Source organism: Musca domestica, unplaced genomic scaffold (genome assembly GCF_030504385.1).
Source record: "Musca domestica strain aabys unplaced genomic scaffold, Musca_domestica.polishedcontigs.V.1.1 18, whole genome shotgun sequence".
Classification (NCBI taxonomy): Eukaryota; Metazoa; Arthropoda; class Insecta; order Diptera; family Muscidae; genus Musca; species Musca domestica.
In genome coordinates, this window is record NW_026712238.1 from 4,264,768 (window position 1) to 4,291,350 (window position 26,583).

Genomic DNA, 26,583 nt, shown 5'->3' on the forward strand with positions numbered 1-26,583 from the left:
GTATTGTACCTAAACTCAAAATACCGAATATAGGGAGGTACTGATGTATGGGGCCTATACGAAGACCTAGACCTGCATAAACATTTTTCTGTCACTGACTGTAGTTCCCATTACGAACTTCAAATACCAAATTTGAAACAATTTCGGTGAATAATGTAGCCAAAATCATCAAAATACCGAATATCGGGAGGTACTGATATATGGGGCCTATACGAAGACGTGGACCTGCACACACAATTTTTGTCATAGGCTTTACTATCCATTACGAACTTCAAATATCAAATTTAAAGCAATTCCGGTTAATAATGTCGCGAAAATCATTAAAATAGTGAATATCAGGAGGTACCATTATATGGGGGCCATACGAAGACGTGGACCTATATGGCTCATTTTCTGTCTTGGGATGTAGTATTCATTACGAACTTCAAATACTAAATTTGAAAGAATTCCGGTTAATAACGTCGCTAAAATCAACAAAGTACACAATATGGGGAGGTACCGTTATACGGGATCTATACAAAGACGTGGACCTGCAAAGACAAATTTTTGCCTTAGGCTGTAGTATCCATTACGAACTTCAAATACCGAATTTGAAGCAATTCCGGTGAATAATGTCGCTAAAATCATCAAAATGCCGAATATCGGTAGGTACCGTTATATGGGGGCTATATGAAGACGTAGACCTGCATAGACAATTTTCTGCCTTAGGCTGAAGTATCCATTACGAACTTCAAATATCAAATTTGAAGCAATTCCGGTGAGTAATGTAGCTAAAATCGTAAAAAACCGAATATCGGGAGGTACCATTATATGGTGGCTATATGAAGACGTGGACCTGCACAGACAATTTTCTGACTTAGGCTGCAGTATCCAGTACGGACTTCAAATACCAAATTTGAAGCAATTCCGGTGAATAATGTTGCTAAAGTCATCAAAATGCCGAATATCGGAAGGTACCATTATATGGGGGCTATACGAAAACGTGGACCTACATGGACCATTTCCAACACCAAGAGTCCTGCAGACAAAATACATATTTGAGTAAAATTTTATCAACTTACTTCATTTCGTTCGGAAACTAAAGTGATTTCCACAGATGTATAGACGGACAGACGGACGGACAACGCTAAATTGACATAGGATTTAATGCTGATCAAGAATATATATACTTTGTGGGGTCTAAAATATATATTTCGAGGTGTTACAAACGGAATGACAAACTAAATAAGCTCTCCATACTGTGGTGGAGGGTATTAAAATCATTTCCAAAAAAACACAAACCATGTTTGTGTAAGAGCAGCCTGCAGCAAATTTTTATACCTCGCAAGTTCATAACTACGCACACTAAGGTTATGCATGAATACATACATACATCCATACATTCAGATATAGGTAATTATATATAAACTACTGAATATATATATATCATAGATCTATTGGATATTGAATTAAACATTTATCCAGCGGGTTATCTATTTATTTCATATGTACGTGTGTGTGAGTGAGTGTATTTCTTAAATGGGTTCGAGTGTTCCATGCCCTAATTAACTATTTCTTCTAATACTTTTTTTCTTTTGTTTTAATTTGACTACTTCAAAATTCCATAAAATTTTTAGTTTCTGTTTGGTTAAGATCGGTTTTAGTTTTTTTGAAATGAATTCAGCCTTATGTGTGTATAGTTGTTTGTTTGTTTTTCGATTAATACGATTAACTGACCATACTCGTGTCCGTGTGTCAGTGTATCAGTGTTTTTAAAACGCAAGGTGTATAATCTTCCTTTTCGCTTCCATGGTTTATTGCATTGCTACACCTTGGGCATGTTGCAGACCCGTACACAGATACAGCATTATAACGCTAAGAGCCTGAATGCGCTCCTCAGATTTCCCTAAAATATTTGATTTGTTGTTTTGCACTGAACCTTCTGCCGTCGAGGCATTAGTTGGGGCGTCATTGTTGGTATTTTTTATATTGGCTGCCAAATTCGAATGTATTGCCGTCTCACTGTCCAAGGCCATGCGAAGTTTTGTTAACTGAAAAAATAAAGAGAAAAGAGTAAACATAAAAAATCGTAGAAAAAATACTAAAATGTACTAAATATTGTACAATTTTTATTATGTGATGGAAATAACTACGAAAAGTACATGCCACTAAAACAAGTTTAAGGCGGTAACCGAATATTTTGTACAAATTATTATTATTGAATTTACCCAAATGTCGAGAAAATTAGAGCGAATAAAGAGAGTAATTTAACATTTGAGGTTTGGAAAGTTCTTAATGGAAAAATGTATTTAATAAGAATTATATATTAAAATCAGCTTATTGAAAAACATACGCTCTGTAGCCGATGGAGAAAAATTTACAAATTTCAAGCAATCATATAATTATTTTAGGTTTTTCCAATAATCGACATTCAGTATTTTATTATATCATTAAATAATTATCTTCTCTATATTTTTTTCCCATTTTTCCAACAACTAACAAGTGCATTGCACTAATTTCTTGAAACAGCTGTTTTCGGATCTGGATGTTGTTTGTTTACTTTTTGCCATATTTTTACGTGAGAGTGAAAATACTCTCAGTGAACATTACTGAGTGTTTTTTGTACTAGAAAAGTTATTGTACATACTTTTGACCGACGTCCAAGTGAAACGCTTGAACTTAATTTTTTCATTAGAGTTACTGCTGGAACGGAGGGGTACGAAATTCTTAATTTTAGGGAAAATATAGTTATTGATCGGACATTAAGAGAGAAATGAGTCGAAATTTTTGAAATAAGAAGTTTTGCACTATGATCCTTTGTCTAAAAGTGTATGAAAAATAAGTTTGGAGTTTCTTATTTTAAGAGTACGAAAACTATTAAAAGAACGCTTTAACAGATTTACCAAGCCGTCGGTGAGAGGTGGAACTTTTGTATTGGGTTCAATCATTAACCGTAGAAGTGGTGTTAAATTCGCTGAAGATACAAGAATTACTAACAAGCAAAACAGCAGCTAAATTCGGCCGGGCCAAACTTTTAATACCCTCTACCATTTGGAAGCAACTTTAAAAAATTTCAAAAAACTTCCGGAAACTACGACTTAAATGAAAACTTTTATATGGAGACTTAAACAAGACGTGGACCTGCTAACGAAATTTTTCGTCATAGGCTGTTGTACCCACTACGGAATTCAAATACCAAATTTGAAACAATTCTTGTGAATAATGTCGCTTAACCCTTTCAGTGTCAATGAAAATTTTTGTCGAGATAAAAATCTGAAATTCCGTACTAATTTACTAAAATGTGCTCAGAAATTCGAAAACGAAACTAATAGAATATAACTGCAATATTTTTAAATAGCGAACGTGTCTGTTATTAAAAAATATCAAAACTAACGGTTCGTAAGAAAAACAAAAAATGGCAAAGAAAGAGAGTACTTTTAAATGTCAAATATATTTGACAAAAACACTGAAAGGGTTAAATCAGCAAAATACCGAATATCGGGATGTACCGTTATAAAGGGGATATACGAAAACGTGAACCTACATACGAATTTTTTATATCATAGACTGAAGTACCGTTTGCGAACTTTAAATGCGAAATTTGTTACAATTCCGGTGAATAATGTCGCTAAAATCATCATCAATCATGTACCGAATATCGGAAGGTACCGTTATATGGCGCTATACCAAAACGTGGACCTACATGTACCATTTCAATACCAAAAGTCCTGCACACATAATACACATTCGAGTAAAATGTTGTCAAAAAAGTGATATAAATAAAGACACCGAATACAGGGTGGTACAAATAAGTGGCAATTTTCTGTTATAGTATGCATTACAAATTTCAAATACCAAATTTAACAAGTAAGTAAAGGCTATAGTCGTGCGGGGCCGACCATGTGATACCCTACAACACTACAGTATGTTCAAAGTCTTCTTGTATCCAAATCAATTTTGTCAAGTTTCGTTTTTGAAATAATGTCAAAGAGCCCTGCCCAGATGTTACCCTGTCTTACCCTATTCATGTATTCCGTCGTGTTATACTCAAAACAATTTCACACGAAAGTTGTGGTCCGTTTTATAGTGAAATATAATCCAATAGCATTTTGGATGCTGGACTTCTTCATTGTCTTTAACACTCTTGTAATGCGAAATTCCGTGTTGATTAGTTTTCAATTGTCGCCTATAGAGCGACTACAAATTAGAAAAAGTACATTTTAAGAACAATAAGCTTTAATTCTGACCCTAACGCAACCCCATGTAATCGCATGCGATAAAAATATGACAAAAATTGAAAAAAATGGAACAAAAGATATTCACTCATTTATTGGTATATTTTTCCGCGATTTTCTTAGATTTTATACTTTTCTCGCCAGAGACCATTCCAAATTGAGGCGAATTGTGAAAATCGGCCCAGCGGTTCTTGACTTAGACTTAGAAGCAAAATAAATACGATATCTTTCTTTTACATATATTTTGTTCCTATTTTGCTACATATATCCGATTTCTTGGCTATCTGCATCGCTGTAATGGTTAGGAGTGACCTTTTAATGTATTTGTGATTTGGCTGGCGTTAAAAATGATCGCGGTTTAATGGAAATTGTCCTATTTTCTTACATAAAAGTTAGGGTCTATTTTACCCGCTAAATATTGTCCGATGGGCGCCCAAATTGGTGGGCTTCTGTCCAGTCCTAAACTCTAACTCCATGCAAATTTCCGCGTCATTTGGTTCAAATTGTGGCCTACAGAGCAACTGCAAAATCAGGAAAATTTTCTGTTTTTGGTCCATTTCAACCCCTAAATATGTTGCAATCATCTCCAAAAACAATAGGGTTCTATTCTGACCCTAACCCACCTCCATTTTCAATTTCGGAAGGATAGGGCCACAATTGCGACCTGTAGCTTGATTACAAATTAACATGGACGGACAGACGGACGGACATACATAGCTAGCTCGACTCAGCTCGGCGAGATAGGAAGATCCATATATACTTTCTATGTGGGAAACCAATATTTCGAGGTGTTACATAATTTTTGGCCCAATCAAACTTATAATACACCCAACCCATAGTGTTGTAGGGTATAAAAACATTCCGGCGAAAATTGTGATTGAGGACCAAAACTTGGAACTATGTGTCAAGTTATCTGCAAGGTTGTTTTCTACATACTTGAAATACAAATTGAAAATTTATGGTGAATTCGAATTAAAATTGTGAAAAAAAAAAACGCAAAACCTAAAATTCTATGGACTTAAGATACATTTGAGTAATGTTTATTTCGACAAGCTACAAACGGAATGACGAACATAACACACCTTCCATAATAGTCTACTAAGTTTTGGTATGAATGGGTATGTTGAACCATTTTCCCAGTACCTCCTATACTATCAACGAACTTAATAAATAACAATTAAAGAACATTTAGTTCGAGCTTTAAATAGGCTCCACCATTAGCTAAAGAAAACATTTTTATATAAACGTATTTGAAGTCAAACGTGTTCCACTGTAAACTGTAAATATCAGTGATATCACTTTGAGAATGCAGTGAATGTTTTCAAAAAACAATAATACGAGTCGTTATATGTGAGCCATTCCGAAACGGGAACCGATGTAGACAATTTTATAATACAAGGGTTGTTATCTATTGCGAGTTTTAAAGTCCATAGAAAAATGTGACCAGGATCATCAAAATACCGAATATCTGTGGGTATAACAACCGTGAACCAGTATGGACAATGTTCTGACACTGGTTGTAGAAACCATTGTTAACTACAAATACCAGATTTCACAAAAATAGAAAAATTGGCTAAAATCGATAAAATACCGAATATCTGAAGGGGCCGGATTATATAATTGCTACAGAAAAACCTGGGTCTACATATACAATGTTCAGTCAATTGAGTTAGAACCCATTACGAACTACAAAAACCAATTTCTAGACAAATCTGTGGCAATGAAATATATAATATGAGAAGGTACCATTATATGGGGGTTATACATAAACCCTTTCCGATATTTCTAATTTTCAATACCAACCATTCTAGACAGAATACAAAATATTATGCCAATTTCAAAGCTCTACGTCAAATATTGTGGAAGTGTATCGAGATTTCAACAGACAAACAGACAGATGGACATCTTTAAATTGGCTTAAAACTTTATGGTGCTCATAAATATATATTTCTATGGGGCCTACGAAGAATATCTAAATATTGATACTTCCTAACTTGTTAGCTTATTTGATCTGAGGTCTTTGGTTAGCCTCTAACGCCTCTTACCAGTAAATTGATTTTCTCGACCCGTTCGTTTCCGCTCAAATTACTGTACAATTGTTTGCTGGCATTTTTAGCCAGACTCATGACATCCTCGTCGATGGACAATTGTATAATATGTTCGGTAATCGAGACCACTTGTTCGGGTGTAAAACTGGGAACATCAACGGGCAATGCTTCCAAACGCTGGGTGACTAAATCGAATGTATTTGGGGCCGAGGGTGCTAACGATGCTTTCCTAAAACGAAAATTTCAAAACTAAGTTATTTATTCAAAAAAAAAAAAAAAAAAAAAATTGTGAGACAAGCTTACCGACATGGTGTATGCTGGGGACTTGGTGGTAAACTTTTTGCCATGGAACTTGGTGTCGCTGTGGTGCTGCCACTTGCCGATCCTGATGTTGCCGCCGCCGCTGTCGAACTACTCGAAACTCCAGCTATTGTCGATACTATGCCAGGTATGGCAAGATTATTGGCGGAATTCACCCGCTTAATTCCCTGTGCCAATAATCCGGTCAAACTTGAACGATGTACCTCCAAGTTGTTTGGAGTTGTGGCATTTGTGGTGCCACTGCTGCCGGATGTGGCATTCGCCTTTGTCCCATTTTCAGCACCAGCATTGGAAATATTGTCACAATCTGGTTCTACTGCCACATCAATATCTGCTTCAGTTACCATAAATTCTGGTGTTTGTACCAGAGGCGTCTGTGTTTGTGTCTGCAGGGCTGTTGAACAATCCACCGGGCCACAAACTGTGGCATTCTGACATTTGTTGATACATTTCTTGTGGCAACACATGAAACATTCACGACACTGCATAGCATCCTTGAGCCAGATTTTCTTGCCACAAAAATCACATTGGGTGGCCCTTTGGAAATGGGTGCGAACAAAGTTGTGGGCACGTGGCTGAGAGGATATGGTATCTGTGGATTTAATGGAAATATTGTCAGAGTAGCCGCTATCATCGGTTTTGTCCACGGAGCTAATGGATCTAGGGGAGTGAGGGGGGAGAGAACACTTTCATTATTGGATTCAAATGAATTTCATGACCGACAACTTACTTTGATTTTGTCTTCGTCTGCTGTTTAGATGGAGTTTCCGTTGTCGATAAATTTGGATTACCATCCCAGGTAAAGGCCAGCAAAATGTCGCCAAAACATAGATTTGGATTAAAACCCGACTGAGAGGATAGGCAATGATTTTTTCTAAATTAAAAAAAGAACTCCATGAAATTTTTAAAATATTGAGGATACTTCAATGGCATGAACTCACAAATCTTCCGGCATGGGTGGATTTAATTCATAGGTCTTAAAGCTCTGGCTTAAACTAGTCTCACAACACTCCGCTAGAATTTGATAAATCGGAATGTTGGTGAAACCCAGCAGCTGATTCTCTCCCACACACTTGCCATACACGGAAATATTCAAATAACGACAATGCGGATCCAATTTGAAATTACAAATATCCTCCATGTGAATGAGCCGTGACAGCTTACAGTCCACCGTCGAATGTTGATAGTAGTGCTCCACATCATGGACTCCGGAGGCTGCGGTCATACTGGTGGGTAACAAGTTGGCCAGGAGACTTTCACAATTGGTTCGTGAAGGAACTTTGGGTAAATTCAGTTGCTGCTTGGCAGCCAACTTTGATGGTTTCAGTTTGCCGTCGTCATCTTTCGACGAGCCATCGCCGTGGTCACGACTAATGGTCTTCTTGAGGGCTTTGGCTATCAGCTTTGTCTTTTTGGGGGAATTTGTGGGTGTATTACTTAGACTCGATTCACTGCTGGTGTTCTTTTCCGCCATCGGGGTTGGACGTATGGCACTGACTGGTGCGGCGGCCAACGGTTCGGGTGTCTTTTGTGGCGTTGTACCATAGCCCGAACGGGCATCTCCCAAATCCTCATAAATATCCAAATCCTCCAAAATGGCATCGTTACGTATAATGCCCGGTATCACTCGATCGATACGCAAACAAAACACATTGGCCTGTAAACTTTTGATAATTTTCGCCACCTGTTGTATCGAACTGACACGCTTTCCCTCAATGGCCAGCAGAATATCGCCCACCTTAAGGTTCGACTTACACGCCGGAGTATTTGGTAATACAGCCTCAATTTCCACACAATCGACAGCTGACTGCTTGAATATAATGCCAATTTGCTGATTCTTGGCCTTATGAATTTCCACGTCTAATGAGACCTTCACATGGCGATCATCTTGTTGCCAGGCTTCCACGAAGGCCAACGAGGCCATCGTAATCGTACAATAGATGTCGGTCAGGTGCGTGGGACACATAAGACGTGATATTTCGGAAATTTTAACCTCCAGCATACCGTTGGGTTGTATATCGCCCTCGCCCACATCCTCCTCGGGTGTCTTGTGGAAGAATGGCTTGTAGCGCAGTTTGTAATTCGGCAAGGTGTGCTTGCGTCGCACGGCTTTGCGTATTTGATTCGATATAAGACTGGTAATGTTCGATTGCATTTGCCGGCCCTGGTAACGTGATTCGATTGCCAAATCTAGCTCGGGATCTCCAAGAAAACTCAGCGACCAGTGTGTGTATGGGTTACGGGTGAATTGTAATCGGGCCAGACCGGAAAGTTGTTTAACTGGAAGAAAAAAATTATTGTTACAAAAAATGTTTTATAAAAAATTTCTGAATTTTGTCCTGGAGATTCTCGATTTGTTTTCTTAGAGAATGCCCGATTTATGGTCATTGATTATGACTTTTTGCTCTTGAAAGCCTTTGTTCGTGTATAGGGTAGAGATTTGAAGGTGGTTTTTGAAATACAGGCTGAGTTGAAAAAACTGGAATCAACTTCAGACTGCTGTCATTTCTAAGCAACTCAGCTGTTAAACTATTCCAGTGACAGCTTATTATATTGTTTACAAACCTACAAAGGCATTTTGGTGAGAATTTTCCAGAAAAAAAGTTATTCGTGATGGAATTCAAGCGTGATCTTTATATTTGGCTGGAAAACCACAAATGGCTATCGTTAGAGCACTCCAGCATTTAAATGTGAATAAATCTTTTGTGTCTCGTCCTATCGCTCGTTACCGTGATACCGGTAGCGTAGCCCGACGTCAAGGAAGTGGACGGAAGAAAACAGCAACATCAGCAGAAATGGTTCGAAAAATAAAGAAGCGACTTGATCGAACCCCGCGTCATAGTGGCTGAAAAATGGCTGGTGAGCTGAACATATCACAATATTCCATTCGGCAAATATTGAAAAATCAGCTCGGGTAAAGCCATTGGAATTCCAGAAACAGAAAGAAAATAGACTCAAAAGAGCTTAAGAGTTGCTTCGCTTGGCCGAAAGAGGCGAACTGCCGAATTTGGTTTTCTCCGATGAGAAAACATTCGTTGTCCAGCAGTTGATCGTGTTTGCCTGCCAAAGAGCTAAGCTGAAAATGTGCACCTTCGGTTGGTCACCAGAACTCAAGCGCCGGCTATGGTGATGGTGTGGGCCGTCATAACAGCCTATGGTCCCTCTCAGCTCGTAGTAATCGACCGTGGCATCAGAATAAATGCCTAATATTATCTCGAAAATATTCTGGAGGGTGTATTAAAGCCTTGGGCACGCATACATTTTGGCCGCAGACCTTGGACATTCCAAGAGGACTCAGCACCATCGCACTCAGCACGCGCCACCCAAGAATGGTTACAAAATGGGGTTCCTCGCTATATTTCCAGCACGTTGGACTATTGTGTCTGGAGTGTTTTGGAAAGCAAGGTAGGCACTTAGAAAATACCAAAGTGTCGATCACCTCAAGCAAGCGCTTCGTCGGGAACGGGTCAAAATACCGCAGAGCAACATTCGGGCAGCGTGTGACGGTTTCATTGGCCGTTTGAAGGCCATAATTCGTGCCAAAGGTGACCTGACCTGCAAAAAAAAAATCTGCAAAATTTTAGCCTTCTATCTCGACTGGCTCGAAAGATAGCGTGATTACAACAGAGAGACAGGCAGACAGACGGACACCGCTATATCGACATAGAATTTTACGCTGATAAAGAATATATATATACTTTGTTGGGTTTTACATGAGTATTTCGAGGAGATACAAACAAACGCAATGACAAAGTTAATATACCCTCCATAGTATGGTGTAGGGTATAAAAATTTATAAAAATTATGGTGTTTGACTTTGTTGAACGAATATTGTTTGGAACGAATTTGGGCCGAAGATATATATGAGGGCTATATTTATACCGATTATCAACGCTTTAGATATGATTCGTCCTTCGGTCAAATAAATTATGCATGGAACATGTCATCTCGATCGGACAATTAATGCGACCTGCATTTTGTTCATAAAAATACATGCAAAAATAATCAGAAAGTGATTCTATCCCCAGAAGATTGTATCAGAATCCTTCTCCATGCTACAAACAAATTCACAAAGACATAATACCCTGAACACAGTGGGGTGTAGGGTATAAACATTTCGGAATCTAGCTCTTCTTATACCAATAGTACCATAGTTGGTACCTTTTAGTACACCAAGTATTCCCTAGTGTTCGAACAAGATATACATGATGCCTGTTTTGCAAATTACTCAAAATAACTAAAGTCATGCGGCATAGCTTTGTGACGAAACTTGTTCTTGATCTAATTCTTAAACCCTACACCACAATGTGGTCAGGGTATTATGTCTTTGTGCATTTGTTTGTAACAGGCAAAAGGAAACGAGATAGACCCATAGTTCCTTTTGATGATCTGCATAGAATTACATTCTGAGACGATTTATGCATGTCCGTTCGTTCGTCCGTCCACCTGTCCATGTATTTTTGTAAACAAAGTACAGTTCGCATTTATTGCCCTATCCAGATGAAATTTTGCACAAATCATTAGTTTGGTCCAAGGACGAACCCTATTGAAATTGGAGATAATCAGTCAAAATTTAGATATAGCTCCCATATATATCTTCGTCCGATTTGCCTTCTATTGTGCACCAAACGTGTAATATGAGCCCGAATAGTATGGAATTTTGCACGTACGATCAGATTGGACCTGAAAATATAGCTATAGCTCCCATATATATTGTTCATCCGATTTGTTATTTTTGTCCTCCGCAGGCGTAATATGCACTCTGTAACAACAATATTTGGGGAAATATATCAAATACAGCTCAGAAAAACATTTGCTAAATTTTATCGAGATCGGTTAAGATTTGGATATAGCTCCCATATATAACTTCGCCCGATTTACCTTTTATTGTGCACCAAACGTATAATATTTGTCCAAATGGGATGGAATTTGGCACTTACGACCGAATTGAGTCTAGAAGCTAGTATGCCAAATTTGGTGAAGATCGGTTCAGATATAGCTATAGCTTCCATATATATTGTTCATCCGATTTGTTATTTTTGTCCTCCGCAGCCGTAATATGCACTCCGTAACAACGATATTCAGGGAAATATATGAAATACAGCTCAGAAATATCTTTGCCAAATATTATCGAGATCGGTTCAGATTTGGATATAGCTCCCATATATATCTTTATCCGATTTCGAATTAATTGTGCACCAAATGGGCAATACAAGTCTGAATTTAAAATATACAAATGCTTCGGCATATTTAGTCTTTTGAACTTTAAATTATAATTATAATCATAGCGTGTATGTTTGACTTCTCCCATAAAAAAACTGTTAATTGTTATGCGGAGCTCTACTAAATTAGCAAAGTGGTGTAGGGTATCATAAAGTCGGCCCTGCCTGACTTTAAGTCCTTCTTTACTGGTTTCTTATTAAGGAAAGTTCTCTGCCCGCAATCTCTTCACGTTATATATGTGTGAAGAATAAATACAACAGCAAGTCATTTCCCCCCGGATTTAATTTCAATCTTTGATTTATGTTAACTATTATATTGAAAATCTTTATCTATTATCTGGAATGTTCTATACAAATTACATGCCAGTGTATGACATCATAAGCAAAAAACCAAGAAAGGTTGCCGTGTGTCCCTATAGACTGACGCATTACATTTCTAAATAACAATAACAAATAAATAACATTCATTTTGTATAATATTACAAAACGCAAAAGAGATTTTATAAAAACAAACTCAAGGAGGTAAGACTTCCCTTCCTAACATCATCATTAATCATCCTAATCTGCAAAAGTTATGTAGGTCAGCATGCCATTCATTCTCTTTGATATCGCATTTAAAGTAAGAAAGAAAAACAAATAATACACATGAACTCCAACAACTCTTCCCCACTTACTTACCCTTCAATGTTAGTGACCCCTTTTTGCCCAGCACCATATCAGCATCAATAGATGTCCGGAAATTGCCCATGTAATGAATTTCCATTAATAAATCCAAATTCTCAATACGTTCACCGCTCTCATCTAGCTCAATATTGTGAACTCTTAGGGTTTTTATCTCCGGAAATTGATCGCCCAGTTCAAGTTGTTTAATCTGCAAGAAAAATATGTGAACAACAAACACAAGTGAACAACAATGAATATAATTAGTATCGAAGAGCCTCCTGCACACTGGCATCCCCTCCCCCACATATTTAGTTTATCATTCATTCCTCTGCGAGAGAAGAGCAACAGTGGCAGCTGGCTGGCTGTCTGTCAGCCTGCCTGTCTTAAACACAAAACCTAATGGGAAAACATCACAGAACCAATTTCTGTCACAATTTAACACCTTTACACTTAAATGGCAGACGATGTTTGCATGTATATGTTAGTGTTGCTGTTGTTGTTAGCTGACAATGACAACAACACAAAACGTTTGCGACAAGTTTAGCACACATTATGGTCCCCACAATGCCATAGCGACAATAGCTTGTCGTCTAATAACACATAAAGAATAGAGAGCGCCGTTAATTGTTTGTGTACTCAAAGCTCAAAGGATAATGAGACAAATAAAGTTTTACAGCGGACTTATAATTGGAGGAATGCTTATTCCGTTAATAGGGTATAACGTTTAAGTGTTTAAGGACGATTTTTATTTGGAGAGATGCATTTATTTATATCAAAAAATAGGTATTCTTTACATAAATTCGAATATATTGTAGCCACGCAGGTTTTTTATTTGGTCGGCCTCAAATAGATCTCGTCTCTCAATAAGTCCTTTAATTGTCGAGATGAAAATTTGGGTCGTACTCAATGAAGTGGTGGTAAATTTTACCTATTTTTATACCCTCCATCATAGTATGGAGGGTATATTAAGTTTGTCATTCCCTCTGTAACACCTCGAAATATACATTTTAGACCCCCAAAGTAAATATATTCTTGATCAGCATAAAATTCTATGTCGATTTATCGATGTCCGTTTGTCTATCCGTCTGTGGAAATTACTGTAACTTTTGAACGAAATTAACTAAGTTGATAAAATTTTACTCAAATGTATATTATGTCTGCAGGACTTTTGGTATTGAAAATGGGCTCGATAGGTTAATGTTCTGGTATAGTTCCCACATAATGGTACCCCCTATTTTCAGTATTTTGGTGACCAAAGAGACATTATTCAGCGGATTTTTTTCAAATTTGGTATTTGAAGTTCGTGATGGATACTGCAGCCTATGACATTCGTGCAGTAAATGCTTTCGTATAGCCCCCATATAACGACACCTCCCGATATTCGATATTTTGATGATTTTGGCAACCTTATTCGCCGGAATTTCTTCAGGTCCACGTCTTCGTATAGCCCTCATATAACTGTACCTCCCACCGAAATTGTTTCAAATTTGGACTTTGAAGTTCTTAATGGATACTACAACTTAAGACGAAAAATTTTCTGTGCAGGTCCACGTCTTCGTATAGCCCACATATAACGGTACCTCCCGATATTCGGTATTTTGACGATTTTAGATAGATCTTTAGATATTCCAAGTTTGAATTCTTTTCTGGCTGACTTGTTTCGGGTAAGCCGACATCTATCACTTTCACACCATATTTTTTGTTTGTAAAAACATTGAAAGAATCAGATTTTTTTTTCGAATTTTATAAAAGATATAATTATTCAAAATTGTGAGCCGTTGTGGGGGAGGTACCAGATGGAGGGGGTTGATTTATTTTGTATTTATACTCAACTGCACATAAAAATCCTGTCCTTGAGTTCTACAGATCAAGTAGAATTGGATGAAACATTAAGTTCGGCCGGGCCAAACATTAGAACCCATTGTGTCCCACAAATACCAATTTTTAGACATATTCGTGAGAAAATGTCGCAAAATCATAAAAATATATGGGGCAATAAAAAACGTGAACCTATACATACAATATTTCGGAAACGGAGCTAGAACCCATTAGGACACAAAAATACCAAAAAAAAAAAAAAAAAAAAAAAAAAAAAAAAAAAAAAATACACTTATCCGCAAAGAAATGTGGCAAAAATAATGTGTATGGACGAATACACCACAGCCAGATCCCATTATGACCAACAAGTACCAATTTTTAGACAAGTACCAATTTTTAGACAAAAAAAAAAAAATAAAATTATGGCGTTTGACTTTGATGTAGTTCTTTTTATCTCACCCTATAATTGTAAGATTTAGACGATTGACGTCTTCTAGGACCTATTGACTTGTTACGAACCTGTTTAAAAGAGGTTTTCAGTCATATTTTTAAAAAGGACCAAAAAGACCAATTTATTGTCTAGCATGAGGGTTAATATATTGCGCAAAAATATTATTCGTATTTTCCTTGCATTTTCATTGCTTAATCCGAACCTATCCAAAAATGTGGAAGATGGGGAAACCTTCACCCTCTACGTTTTTATACCCTTCACATAGATAGTATGGAGGGTATACATGTCCGCCCGTCTCTTGTAATCATTCTAGAGTCCAAACGCTAAAATTTTGCATAGAGTTGTCATTTGCCTATAGTCTGGTAAAGTTCGAAGATGAACTACATTGGTCAACGTATAGCCTTAATATACTTGAACCCCCTCCCCACATTCGGTACTTCGTCAGAATAGTTTAAAATTCGATATTTAGATTTCGTAATAGGATCTACCTCCTCTTTAACGAAATAGTTAAAAATTAGGTATTTAGAGCTTGTAATGGGTTCTACCACATGTGACACAATATTGTCTAGATTTGCCTCCCACATTGAGGTGCCACTGGTATTTGATACTTTTCACACACGCTTTCTAACGGAAAAGTTTAAAATTCGTAACTTAGAATTTATAATATGTTCGACCTTCTGAGGCGGAACATTGCCTATATGGGCCCACTTTTTCTTATGTCCCCAAATATAAAAATACTTCCCGTTATTTGGTGTTTTGTGGATTGTAGCAACAATTTCTAACGGAATTACAAAAGTTTCTGCATTAGGATTCCGCAATGGGTTCGTCTACTTATATAGAACAAATTCTATATCTATCCGATCGATTGATGATTTTAGTCAACTTTCCACAGAATTGTTCGTAATAACAGACTTGACGCATATCCCAGAATACTGTAATTTCAGCATTTACAGACATATTTTTACATGAGTTAAATTCCAAATGGTGGAGGGTATAAAAAGCTCGACCCGGCTGGATTCAATAGAATTTTTTTATTCAACTCTGCTTTCAAAATCTGTTGAATTTTCTTCGTAATTATTGAAAAAATTGAATTTTGTGGCTCAGTGTTACTTTAAATTACTCCCATTTACAATCTGAGTCCAACTATTTAAAATTTCGAAATCGGTGCACTATACTAACTGCTATCTCCGTCCGATTTTAGTTATCTTCCCACATCTTTATACAAAATGCTAAATTAAATTTGCCTTTTAAAAATTTTGACTACAAACATTTCTGACTTTGCCCCCACACACAAAATGAATCACTTTTGCGCATTTTTAAGCTGGAAGCTATTTTTTAATTTTACTTTCAAGTGCATTTACCACAAAGTTCTGTTTTCGTGTGTTTAGGGAAAGAGCGAGAGCGAGTGAACAATTTTCATTACAGCATTTGTTTATATTTATTTTATAATAACATTCCATATTATATCCTGCACAACCTAAGGATATTTGTCAGAATATGAATAGTGCGAATGACAGCAACGAGAAACGAAGGAAGACCGGTATGAGGAGGAACACAACAAGTTAACTATAAACAAGCTTGACGTGCAAGTATTGCACCAGCTCCTGCCTGACTCACCACGTTACAGTTACGATTGCCTTCAGCTTTCATTTTTCATCAGCAAAAGTGCAAAACGAGGGAAGAAAACTGGAATGGAATGACATACACACACACACACACACACACACACACACAAAGAAGACATAATGGTGCACACAATATCTTTGATCGAAATTCGTATCTGTAAACTCATGAAGTTATAAGAGGGAAGCAGAAGAGGATGAGCGGTTGTGGTGTAAGGAAAAGGAAAACGAGCAGAAAAAAGAACAGTAAACACAACATGTTTAAGGATTCTTCAGTAGGTTTGTGTGAGTGAACGTGCGTGCGTGTGTGTGAGTGTGTGTGTTTATAACAAGCTCTACGTCCTTCGTCCATTCTCTTAGAACAACGATGACAATGACGACAATGGCATTGTTTCTATTAACCCACATCATCCTGAATGTAGATGAGTTGAGTGCAAAATTAGTTGAATTTCAAAAGGCTTCCAGCTGAATAAACACAATTTGTATTCAACTATTTTTAGATGCTTGCCAGCACTGCTGCTGCTACTGCTCCTGCTGCTGCTGCTGGTCTACTCTACAATGAAAACATTTCACTTTTGTTTGTCCTCTGATGCTGAGGGAAATTAAAAAGTTGAATATCAAACCATAAATCAGCTTATGTGGAAAGTTTTGTAACGTGTAGCGTTTTCACTTTCCCTTCACAAAAGACGACCATCAATAACCGCACAGATTTGTGTCCTGTTAGCTTTTGTGGCATACGGTTGCTTGCGTTTTGTCATAATAGTTTGAAGTTCTTTGTCAATGGCCTTTAAAGGATTGTGACTCATTGATAAGGTAAACTATTGAAAATGCCGAAAATATTGTTCGTCCTTTTGAATGGAAGACAAACGAGTGAATGAATGAATGGATGGAAGTTTTATTTATGGTAATGAATAAAGAAATCGTATCATTGTGTAAACTTTAATGTCATCGAATTAAAGACAAGTTTTTATACCCTTCACCAGAGTATATATTAAGTTTGTCCTTCCATACATTCTTGATCACCATAAAATTCTAAGTCGATTTGTCCGTCCGTCTGTGGAATTCCCTCTAGTTTCCGAATGAAATGAAGTAGGTTAATAAAAATTTACTCAAATGTATATTATGTCTGCAGGACTTTTGGTATTGGAAATGGGAGATATAGCTCCACGTTTTGGTATAGCCCCCATACAATAATACTTCCCTATTTTCGGTATTTTGGTGATTAAAACGACATTATTCACCGGAAATGTTGCAAATTTGGTTTTTGAAGTTCGTTATAAATGCTACAGCCTATGACAGAAAATTGTCCATGCACATCTACAGCCTATGACAGAAAATTGTCCGTCTTCGTATAGCCCCCATATAACGGCACCTCCCGATATTCGGTATTTTGTTGATTTAAGCGACATTATTCACCGGAAATGACAAAAAATTGCCAGTGCATGTTCACGCCTTCGCATAGGCCCCATATAACGACACCTCCCGATATTCGGTATTTTGATGATTTTTGCCACAATATTTACCGGAATTGTTTCAAATTTAATATTTGAAGTTCGTAATGGATACCACAGCCTGAGAAAGAAAATTGTCTGTGCAGGTCCACGTCGTTGTATAGCCCCCTTTATAAAGGCACCTCCCAATATTCTGTATTTTGATGATTTTAACGACATTCTTTCCCGAATTGTTTGTAATTTGGTATTTGAAGTTCGTAATGTATACTACAGCCCATGATAGAAAATTGTCTGTGCTGGTCCACGTTTTCCTATAACCCCCATATAATGGCACCTCCCTATATTCGGTATTTTGAGGATTTTAGCTACATTATTAATCGATTTTTTCAAGTTTCGCATTCCAATATTGTAATGGCTTATGACAAAAGTGGTATATGCAGTTCCATGTCGTCGTATGCATATGACTATGTTCGGTATTGTTAAAATTTTAACAGAATTTTCAATAGATTTTTTTGTTTTTCGGTCGTAAGTGCCAAATTTCATCTAAATCCAATCCAAATTTGGGCAAATATTAGACGTTTGGAACGAAGTTATATATGGGAGATATATCCAAATCTGAACCGATCTCGATAAAATTTAGCAAATGTATTTCTGAGCTGTATTTGATATATTTTCCAAATATTGTTGTTTAACATACTTTTTTTCAGGCCTAATTTGGTTGTATGTGCAAAATTCTATACTATTCGGGCTGATATTACACGTTTGGTGCACAATAAAAGGCAAATCGGACGAAGATATATATGGGAGCTATATCTAAATTTTTACAGATTATCTCCAATTTCCATAGGGTTCGTCCTTGGGCCAAACAAATGATTTGTGAAAAATTTCACCTCAATCGGATAATAAATGCGACCTGCATTTTGTTCACAAGAATACATGGACAGACGAACCGACGGACAGACGGACGGACATGCATAAATCAACTCAGAAAGTGATTCTTTGGAAATCCTCAAAAGTAACTATGGGTCTATCTTGCTTCCTTCTCCATATTACAAACAAATGCACAAAGACATAATAGCCTTACCACTATGTGGTGTAGGATATAAAGAACAATTTTAAATTTTGGCATTTGGTTTTGTTGCATTTTTTTAGCACACCCTGTATAATGTCTTCGTCAATATTACAGATAACAATGTGAGGCTTATTTTGGTCGAATATATTAAGCATCACAGGGCCCTTTTGGGTATCTAATATCGAAATTCTATCATTACCTTTGCCCTAAATATGAGACAGAATATTTACATTTGAGGTAAATCCTAAGATGCGGCATGTATTAGCATTTAGCAAATTATCTCCATCTACGCACCAACAATAATCAACATTTTAGAATTCTATTCAACTCTATCATTTTCGTAAATATTTTGGCTCACTTGTATCACTTAGTGCTATCATAATTTTTGTTGATCGGATTCCTTCATATATCCTTCACACCTGCACTGTCAAAGTATCAGAAATTCCGGACTCTAGCACTTCCAAAATTATCGAATCTAAAAAATTCATATTTTTCACCTTGTGTTAAATGGAAGTCTCACACAACAGTGATGACAACAATGCCAGTACATCTAAACACTTTTGTATGCAGTAACCTTCTCCACCCAGTAATTTCCCATAGGTCATATTTATTACGAATACACATTCATATATGAATACCTGCTACATGCCATGCCATGCTGCTGTAATAATTTTACTCAGCATTGAAAGTGCCAACAAAGGACACGTACGTACCGTTAATTTGTCGAATAATTTTCCTGTTGTTGTTTTTGCTATCAGCTCGTCCAACTCCAGCGAAAGTTTTCGATAAAACCACTTTCGCACGCGATTTGAATTTTTCAATTCGTGAAATAGGAACTGCATAACAAAATTCAATGACATCAACGACGATGCATCGGCATCCTTTGTGCCACCGCCACTACCACCGCCAGAGGAGGCATTTGCCGTTGCTGCCGCAGATGGTGTTTGATTGATGGTACGTGCTGTCTGATGTAGTGCCTGCAAAAATAACGAGAGAATGAAGAGGTAAATATAATATGAATGAAAATAGTAAAGGGTGTGAGGATAGTAAATTATTTTTATGGTATTATATTTTAGTGTTCCACTGGACAAGAAACCTCATCGAGAGATTTCTTATACATCTTGAATATAATTTTTCGCTAGATATCGTCATTTTATTGGAATTATATGGACATTTATTAAAGGAATGCTTTGAGGTATCAGGAAATTTCATCTAAAAATATTGTAATTTTTTAAGAAATTTCTTCATGGATTTTTGAGAAATATAACTTTTAGAAAAGAATATCAAGAATTTTCTAAAGAAATATCCTTAAAAATATCATACTTTTTAAGGAATTGTTTTAGAGAACGTCATGAATTTATATTTAAATGAAACTCCTTTTAAAAATAAAGTTTTATGTAAAAAAACGTTTTTTATGAAATGTTTTTCAAAAACTTCGTCAAGAAATTCACGTTTTATTTTAAGGAAACTTCCTCCTTCTTAATTTTCAATAAATTTTTCAGGAACAAAGCTGAAGGTACACATGTTGATTTCGTTGGAACTCAATTTTTGGATATTAAAGAAAATGTTAGGTTTGTACCCAATTAAAACACAATAACTTGAGTGGAACTGCAGCGCAGTGGTCCCACATGTATGGAAGGTATGACAAAAATGTTTCAATAATCGTTTTCTTATCGATCTGATTTTTATACCCTCCACAAAATATAGTATAGAGGGTATAGTAACTTCGTCAATCCGTTTGTAACTCATCTAAATATTAATATTAAAGCTTACAAAGCATATATATTCTTGTAATCACGATAGAGTCAAACAATTAAGATAGAAAGCTAAACATTTGTACAGAGCAATCCTTTGCCTGCAAGTTCGAAGATTGGCTATATCGGTCCACGATATCACATATCTCCCATTAATTGAAGATTGTAGGCACATTTTTTGGAATTATTGAATGGAATTATCTAAACTTCTGTACAAGGAGTTCTTTATGAGTACTGAGGGAAAGAATTGTCTATAAGGGTCCATGATATCGCATACCACTCATATATCGGGTACCTCCGATATCCGGTAGTTTGACTATTTTAGTGACGGAATACACAGAAATTTTTTAAAATTTCGTATTGAAGTTCGTAATGGGTACCTCAACCTATGACTGAAAATTTTAAATGCAAATCCACGTCTCTGTATGACCCCCATTAAACGATACCTTCCGATATTCGGTATTTTGATGATTTTTTTACAGTTTTAATCGTTATTGTTTTCAAGTTCGTATTTGAAGTTCTGAACTGGTACTACCGGCTATGACTAAAAATTGCTCATGCAGGTCCATGTCTTCTTATAGCTTCATACAACGGTACCTCCCGATATTCGATATTTTGATGATTGTAGCCAAATTTTTGAATGGAATTGTTTGAAATTCCATACACGGAGTATACTTTAACCCCTGGAAGCGAATTGTCTATATAGGTCCACCATATCGCATCCCCCTCATAAAACAGTACCCACCGACACTCAGTATTTTGATGATTTTAGTGACAGTATTTTTGACATTTCGTATTGGAAGCTCTTAATGGATACTTCAATCTCTGACGGAAATTTTTCTATGCAAGCCCTCGTCTTCGTTTAGCCCCCATATAACGACACCTCTCGATATTCGGTATTTTGATGATTTTTTCGGTATTTTGATCGGATTTTCGTAGCACCTGTCGTCTATGATTTAAAAAAAAATTTTAAAAACTTAAAGAAATTTGAAGATTTTAGGAATATTTTAAATTGAAATGGATTATATTTGTTTTATTTTTAAATCAATTTTTTCGTAATCTAGTTTTATTTCTTTATTATGAAAAAAAAAAAAACAATTGAGAGTGCCAAGGAATGTCCTATGTAGTAGAACAAACAAACTCTTCTGCTGTTGGAAGTGAAAATAAACGTACGTCCCGAAATTCAACCCATTTGGGCAGATATTAGTAATTATTTGCACAATAAACCTGAAATCGGATTAAGGTTATCTATGGGAGCTATATCCAAATCTGAGCAGATTTCAATCAAATTTGGCAAAGATATTTCCGAGCTCTATAAGATATCTGGTTCCAAATATCATTGTTGTGGGGTGCATGTTACGAATGTGAGGGACTATATGTGATATATATGTGATCTATAACCATAACAGAATAATTTTCACCAAAATTGATGTACTTGCTTTTACTGAATTCGGTGGGATGTGCGAAAATGCAGCTCATTTTGGCTGATATTGGTCATTTGGAGCACAATTAACCTGAAATTGGTTGAAGATATATATGGAAGCTATATCCAAATATGAAGCGATCATGATCAAATTTGGTAGAAGTATTTCTAGGTTGTATCTGATATCTGGTAACAAATGTCATTCTTTTAGAGTGCGTATTACGAATGCGAGGGACCTAAAGCAATACCTGAACCAAAATTTCCAAAATTCATGTCATTTCGTCTGATATTAGCCATTTTGTGGACAATTAACCTGAAATCGGTTGAATATATATATGGGAGCTATATCCAAATCTGAACCGATCATGATCAAGTTTGCAGATGTATTTCTGGGCTGCATCTGATATCTGGTAACAAATGTGAGGGACCTAAACATTAAATCGGATGAAACATATATGGAAGCTATAGCTATGTCTAAACCGATTTTCACCAAATTTGATGTACTTGCTTCTAGACTGAAATCGGATTCAGGTCATTTGGACTGATATTGGCACACACTTAACTCGAAGTTGGTTGAAGATATATATAGGAGTTATATTAAAATGTAAATCGATTCTCACCAATTTCAATAGGGTTCGTCTTTGGGTCAAACAAATAATATTGGAAAAGTTCATCTCAATAGGATAATAAATGCGACCTGCATTTTGTTCACAAAAATACATTGACAAACGGATTGATATGCATAAATCGACTCAGAAAGTAGTTCTATAAAAATCCTTAATGGTAACTATGGGTCTATTTCGCTTCTTTTCCATATTACAAATAAATGCACAAATACCTCCTCTGGTGTAGGGTACATCAAGGAAAAATTGGGAATCTTAAAATGCTCATAACTCCTTAAGTCTTAACATTTCGATGTTATTACCATGTTTTCCATTTAGATATTGAAAGAGGAAAAGAATGACCATAATTCCTTAAATATTTACATCTCGGGTTTTTAGCATATTTTTTGCACTATAGATTTTGAAAGAGAAATGTGGAAAAAATATTGACTTTTCGGGGTTTCTAGCATGTTATTTTATTGAGTTTTTCAAAGAGAAAAATAGGGTATTTTAAAATGACAAGAACTTCTTAAATATTTACATTTCGGAGTTATTGGCATATCTTTTAAATGTAGATATTGGATGAGGAAGAATAGGGTATTTTAAAATGACCATTACTCCTTAAGTATTTACATTTCGGGGTTTTAGCAAGGTTTTCATTTAGTTGTTCAAAAGGGTTAAAATAGGGTATTTTAGATTGACCATTACTCCTTATATATTGACATTTCGGGTTTTTAGCTTTTTTTATTTAGTTTTTTTTTTTTAAAGAGGTAAGATATAAAATTAAAAATGACCATAATTCCTTAAATATTGACATTTCGGGGGATTTAGCATGTTTTTTCATTAAATTATTAAAAGAGGAAACATAGGGTATTATAAAATTGCCATAACTCCTTAGATGTTGACATTTCAATAATAAAAACAAATGTTCTTAAGCATTCCTTCTATGGTCGAGCTTTTATTTTGATTGAATAAATATTTGCAACAATTTAATACTCTATAAAACTGGCCGTGACAAATACATCACGTTCTAAAAATAACACATTTAAATTGAAACAGCCCAAAAGCTATTGGCCAGGAGGTCTCTTGATTTTGAACAAAAAACAAAAAAAAAAAAAAAACGGAACACACTCAAAAGAAAACTCACAAGAACAGAAAATACCTCAAAATATCCTCGAAGGAACACTAACCCATAACACATGCACGTTGTTAAACAAATAAAAAGAAATCTTTTTTTATAACCCTCTCGGTGCACCCCGGTGTAGTCCCTCTAGAATTATTAAAAATTATTGAATATGCATGAGGTGGTTGATGGAAGAAAGAATGGATAGATGGATGAATGGGTTGGTTGGTTGGTTTGTTGTTAGATTGGTTGGTAGGTTGGCAGGCACTCACCTTCGGCAGTGTGTATTTGGCATTTATATCCTTCTGTTCGGCTGTCTCCTCGGGCAACAGGGAAAATTTCAAATACACATAGTATTGAAATAGCAGCATAAACACGGCACCGATTACAAAGAATGTAAAACTTAACAATATCAGCATTGAGAGATTTATATCCATGTTGATGACTTTATTCGCTTTGAATTGATTAACTTGTGATGGCTTGATTAATTCACGTTTAATTGATACGCGAAACGGTCGGAGGACGGGTGGTGGAAGAATTTCACTGTATCTTCCCACACACCAAATACATACGCGTCGCGCACTATACTTTTGTTTAGTGAGGGGGCTGGGGAAGGGGATTTTGGCCAACTGTCAAATGCCACCACTACGTCTTCCCACAAACGCAATTAAGACGCGAATGTTAGCCAAAGGTATTACAGGTTACGAGAATTGGAAATTTGTACTTTTAAGTGGATGTTTTTGTTGGTTTGGTTCAATGGATGCCCTGTTTAACTAGTTAGCACTTGGAACAGTAGCAGCAATGAGAGGGAAGCAGGAGGAGGAGGCAATGGCAATAACAACACTGTTTCTAGATGACCCAAGAAAAATTTTGGGTGTGGGTAATTGTTGTACATTATTATCCAGCAGCATTTATTGGGGCCTTTTTTATTATGGAAAAGTAAAAGGAATAACAATTTACAAAAAAAGCTCACACACACAGAATTGCAATACGATGGTAATTTTTCGAAACTTTTCAACCTTTTTTCATATCTGGTAGATATGCACTTCATTTAGAATATTTTTTTCCATTTTATTTTTATTTTAAATTCATTTTATTTTCACTTTTTTCCGAGGAGATTAAAACCGTGTTAATATTTCCTGCTGGTTGTGTTCCCATTTGATTTTCTGTGCCTCTACATAATCTGCACTTGTTCAATTTTATGGCGACAACGCTTAATAAAACTAAGAGCCTTCCTAGTTCTTCACGAGCTTTGCTTGTTCTGAAGTACTTGCGCTCTGGGGGTGCATTTCTAAGTTGTTCCAACTGCCATTTTGTCTCGAACGTCGAACGACAGCAACCCCCAAAAATCAATAGCTGCGCCGGAGTTTGTTATCTTTGAAATCAGCTGTTTTTTGTTTTCATTGGAATTGAAACGTCAGCGTCATTTGGTGTTTGTTTACATTTTGTCGTTGTTGTTATTCTGTTTCTTTGCCACGGTGTTCTTTGTTTTGAAAACAAATGCGGCCTATCGTTGTCTTCCTGTTTTGTTTTTTTTTTTTTTTTTATTTTCTTCTTTTCCATTTCATCGAACTTTGAAAATGTAAACAAACCTTATCTCACCATGTTCTCTGTTTCTCCATCCCTTCCAATTCCGGTTTTGTATCCAAGTACATATGCACGTACATGCCTCGAGAGGGGTTGCAATTTGATAACAATGTTCTGTTGTGGTTAAATTGAAGATATAAGGGGTGTTTTTTTTGTTTCAACTAAAGTTCCCATAAATGTTGAAATTTAGTTTCAAGGAATTTGTTTTTAGTTCTGCATGCATATCTGGTTTGGCTGTGCAATGTAGGGTAATGTTGTCATGCTACTTAGATACCTAAAAACTAGTTCTGAAATGAAACACAAAAAAATAAAATTTAAAGGAAGTTTTTTTTTTTAATTTAAAAAACATTTATTTTGTTTGTTTGTTTATATTAATAAATATCTGTTGATTTTGGTATCACTAAGGTAGTATTTTTGTTTTTAAATAAAAATATTTATAATAAATTTGTAAATGTTTTTTTGGGAATGTTTGTTTTGCTTGTTTGTTTTTTGGAAAAAATTTTTATATAAAAAATTATTTGAAAAACAGAGGACCATAAATTGGTTACTTATATAGAATAAAAGGTAAGGAAGAGATTCGTAGAGCAATTAAATGGATATTTGTTTTTAAATATTTGGAAGGGAAACAGAAGAAAGGAAGGAGCGAAAACACGAAATGTATTTGTATAAAAAAACGTTATAAAAACGTAATCTCAATTATATTTAAAAACAAAACATTTTCAGAAATAAAATTCAGACATTTCCTGTTTTTTTTTTTTTTTTTTTTTTTTTTTTTTTTTTTTGAAGAAAAACACATTAAATATAAAAAACCTTTAAAAAGATGCAATTCATTTTCACAAAACAAATTGTAAAAATAAATTAAACATAATTTAAGGTTTAATATTCAGGAAATATATTAATATTGAAAATCTAAATACGTTTATAAAAAACTTTAATAATCCCGTTTTAAGTTATTTCAAAACAAATAATATAAAAAAATATTTTAAGATTTCATGAATATTAAAACAAATTGGAAAGAAAAAAATAATTTTTTTTTTTTTTTTTTGATAAATTTACTTTTTATTTTTTTGTTTTGCTTTTACATAATTATTTGTTGCTTTTATTATAAATATATATATATTTTATTTATAATATACTCATTCATTTTTATATTTATTTATAATTTGTCCTTGTATTATACATTTTTATTTTTAATTAATTTATAATTTTTAT

The 26,583-nt window shown here is 35.5% G+C and overlaps 1 protein-coding gene across 1 annotated transcript; it reads right to left on the reverse strand.

The window, feature by feature from the left end:
• Positions 1-1,637: 1,637 nt before the first annotated feature.
• On the reverse strand, positions 1,638-25,625 carry LOC101888383 (PDZ domain-containing protein 8). Its single transcript, XM_011296992.3, has 8 exons — positions 24,057-25,625; positions 19,596-19,859; positions 12,484-12,676; positions 7,525-8,863; positions 7,314-7,457; positions 6,566-7,243; positions 6,260-6,491; positions 1,638-2,030 (listed from the first exon to the last, which is right to left on the reverse strand). The coding sequence occupies exons 1-8, from the start codon at positions 24,219-24,221 to the stop codon at positions 1,794-1,796; spliced, it is 3,252 nt and encodes a 1,083-aa protein (XP_011295294.2). The 5' UTR covers positions 24,222-25,625; the 3' UTR covers positions 1,638-1,793.
• Positions 25,626-26,583: the final 958 nt, after the last annotated feature.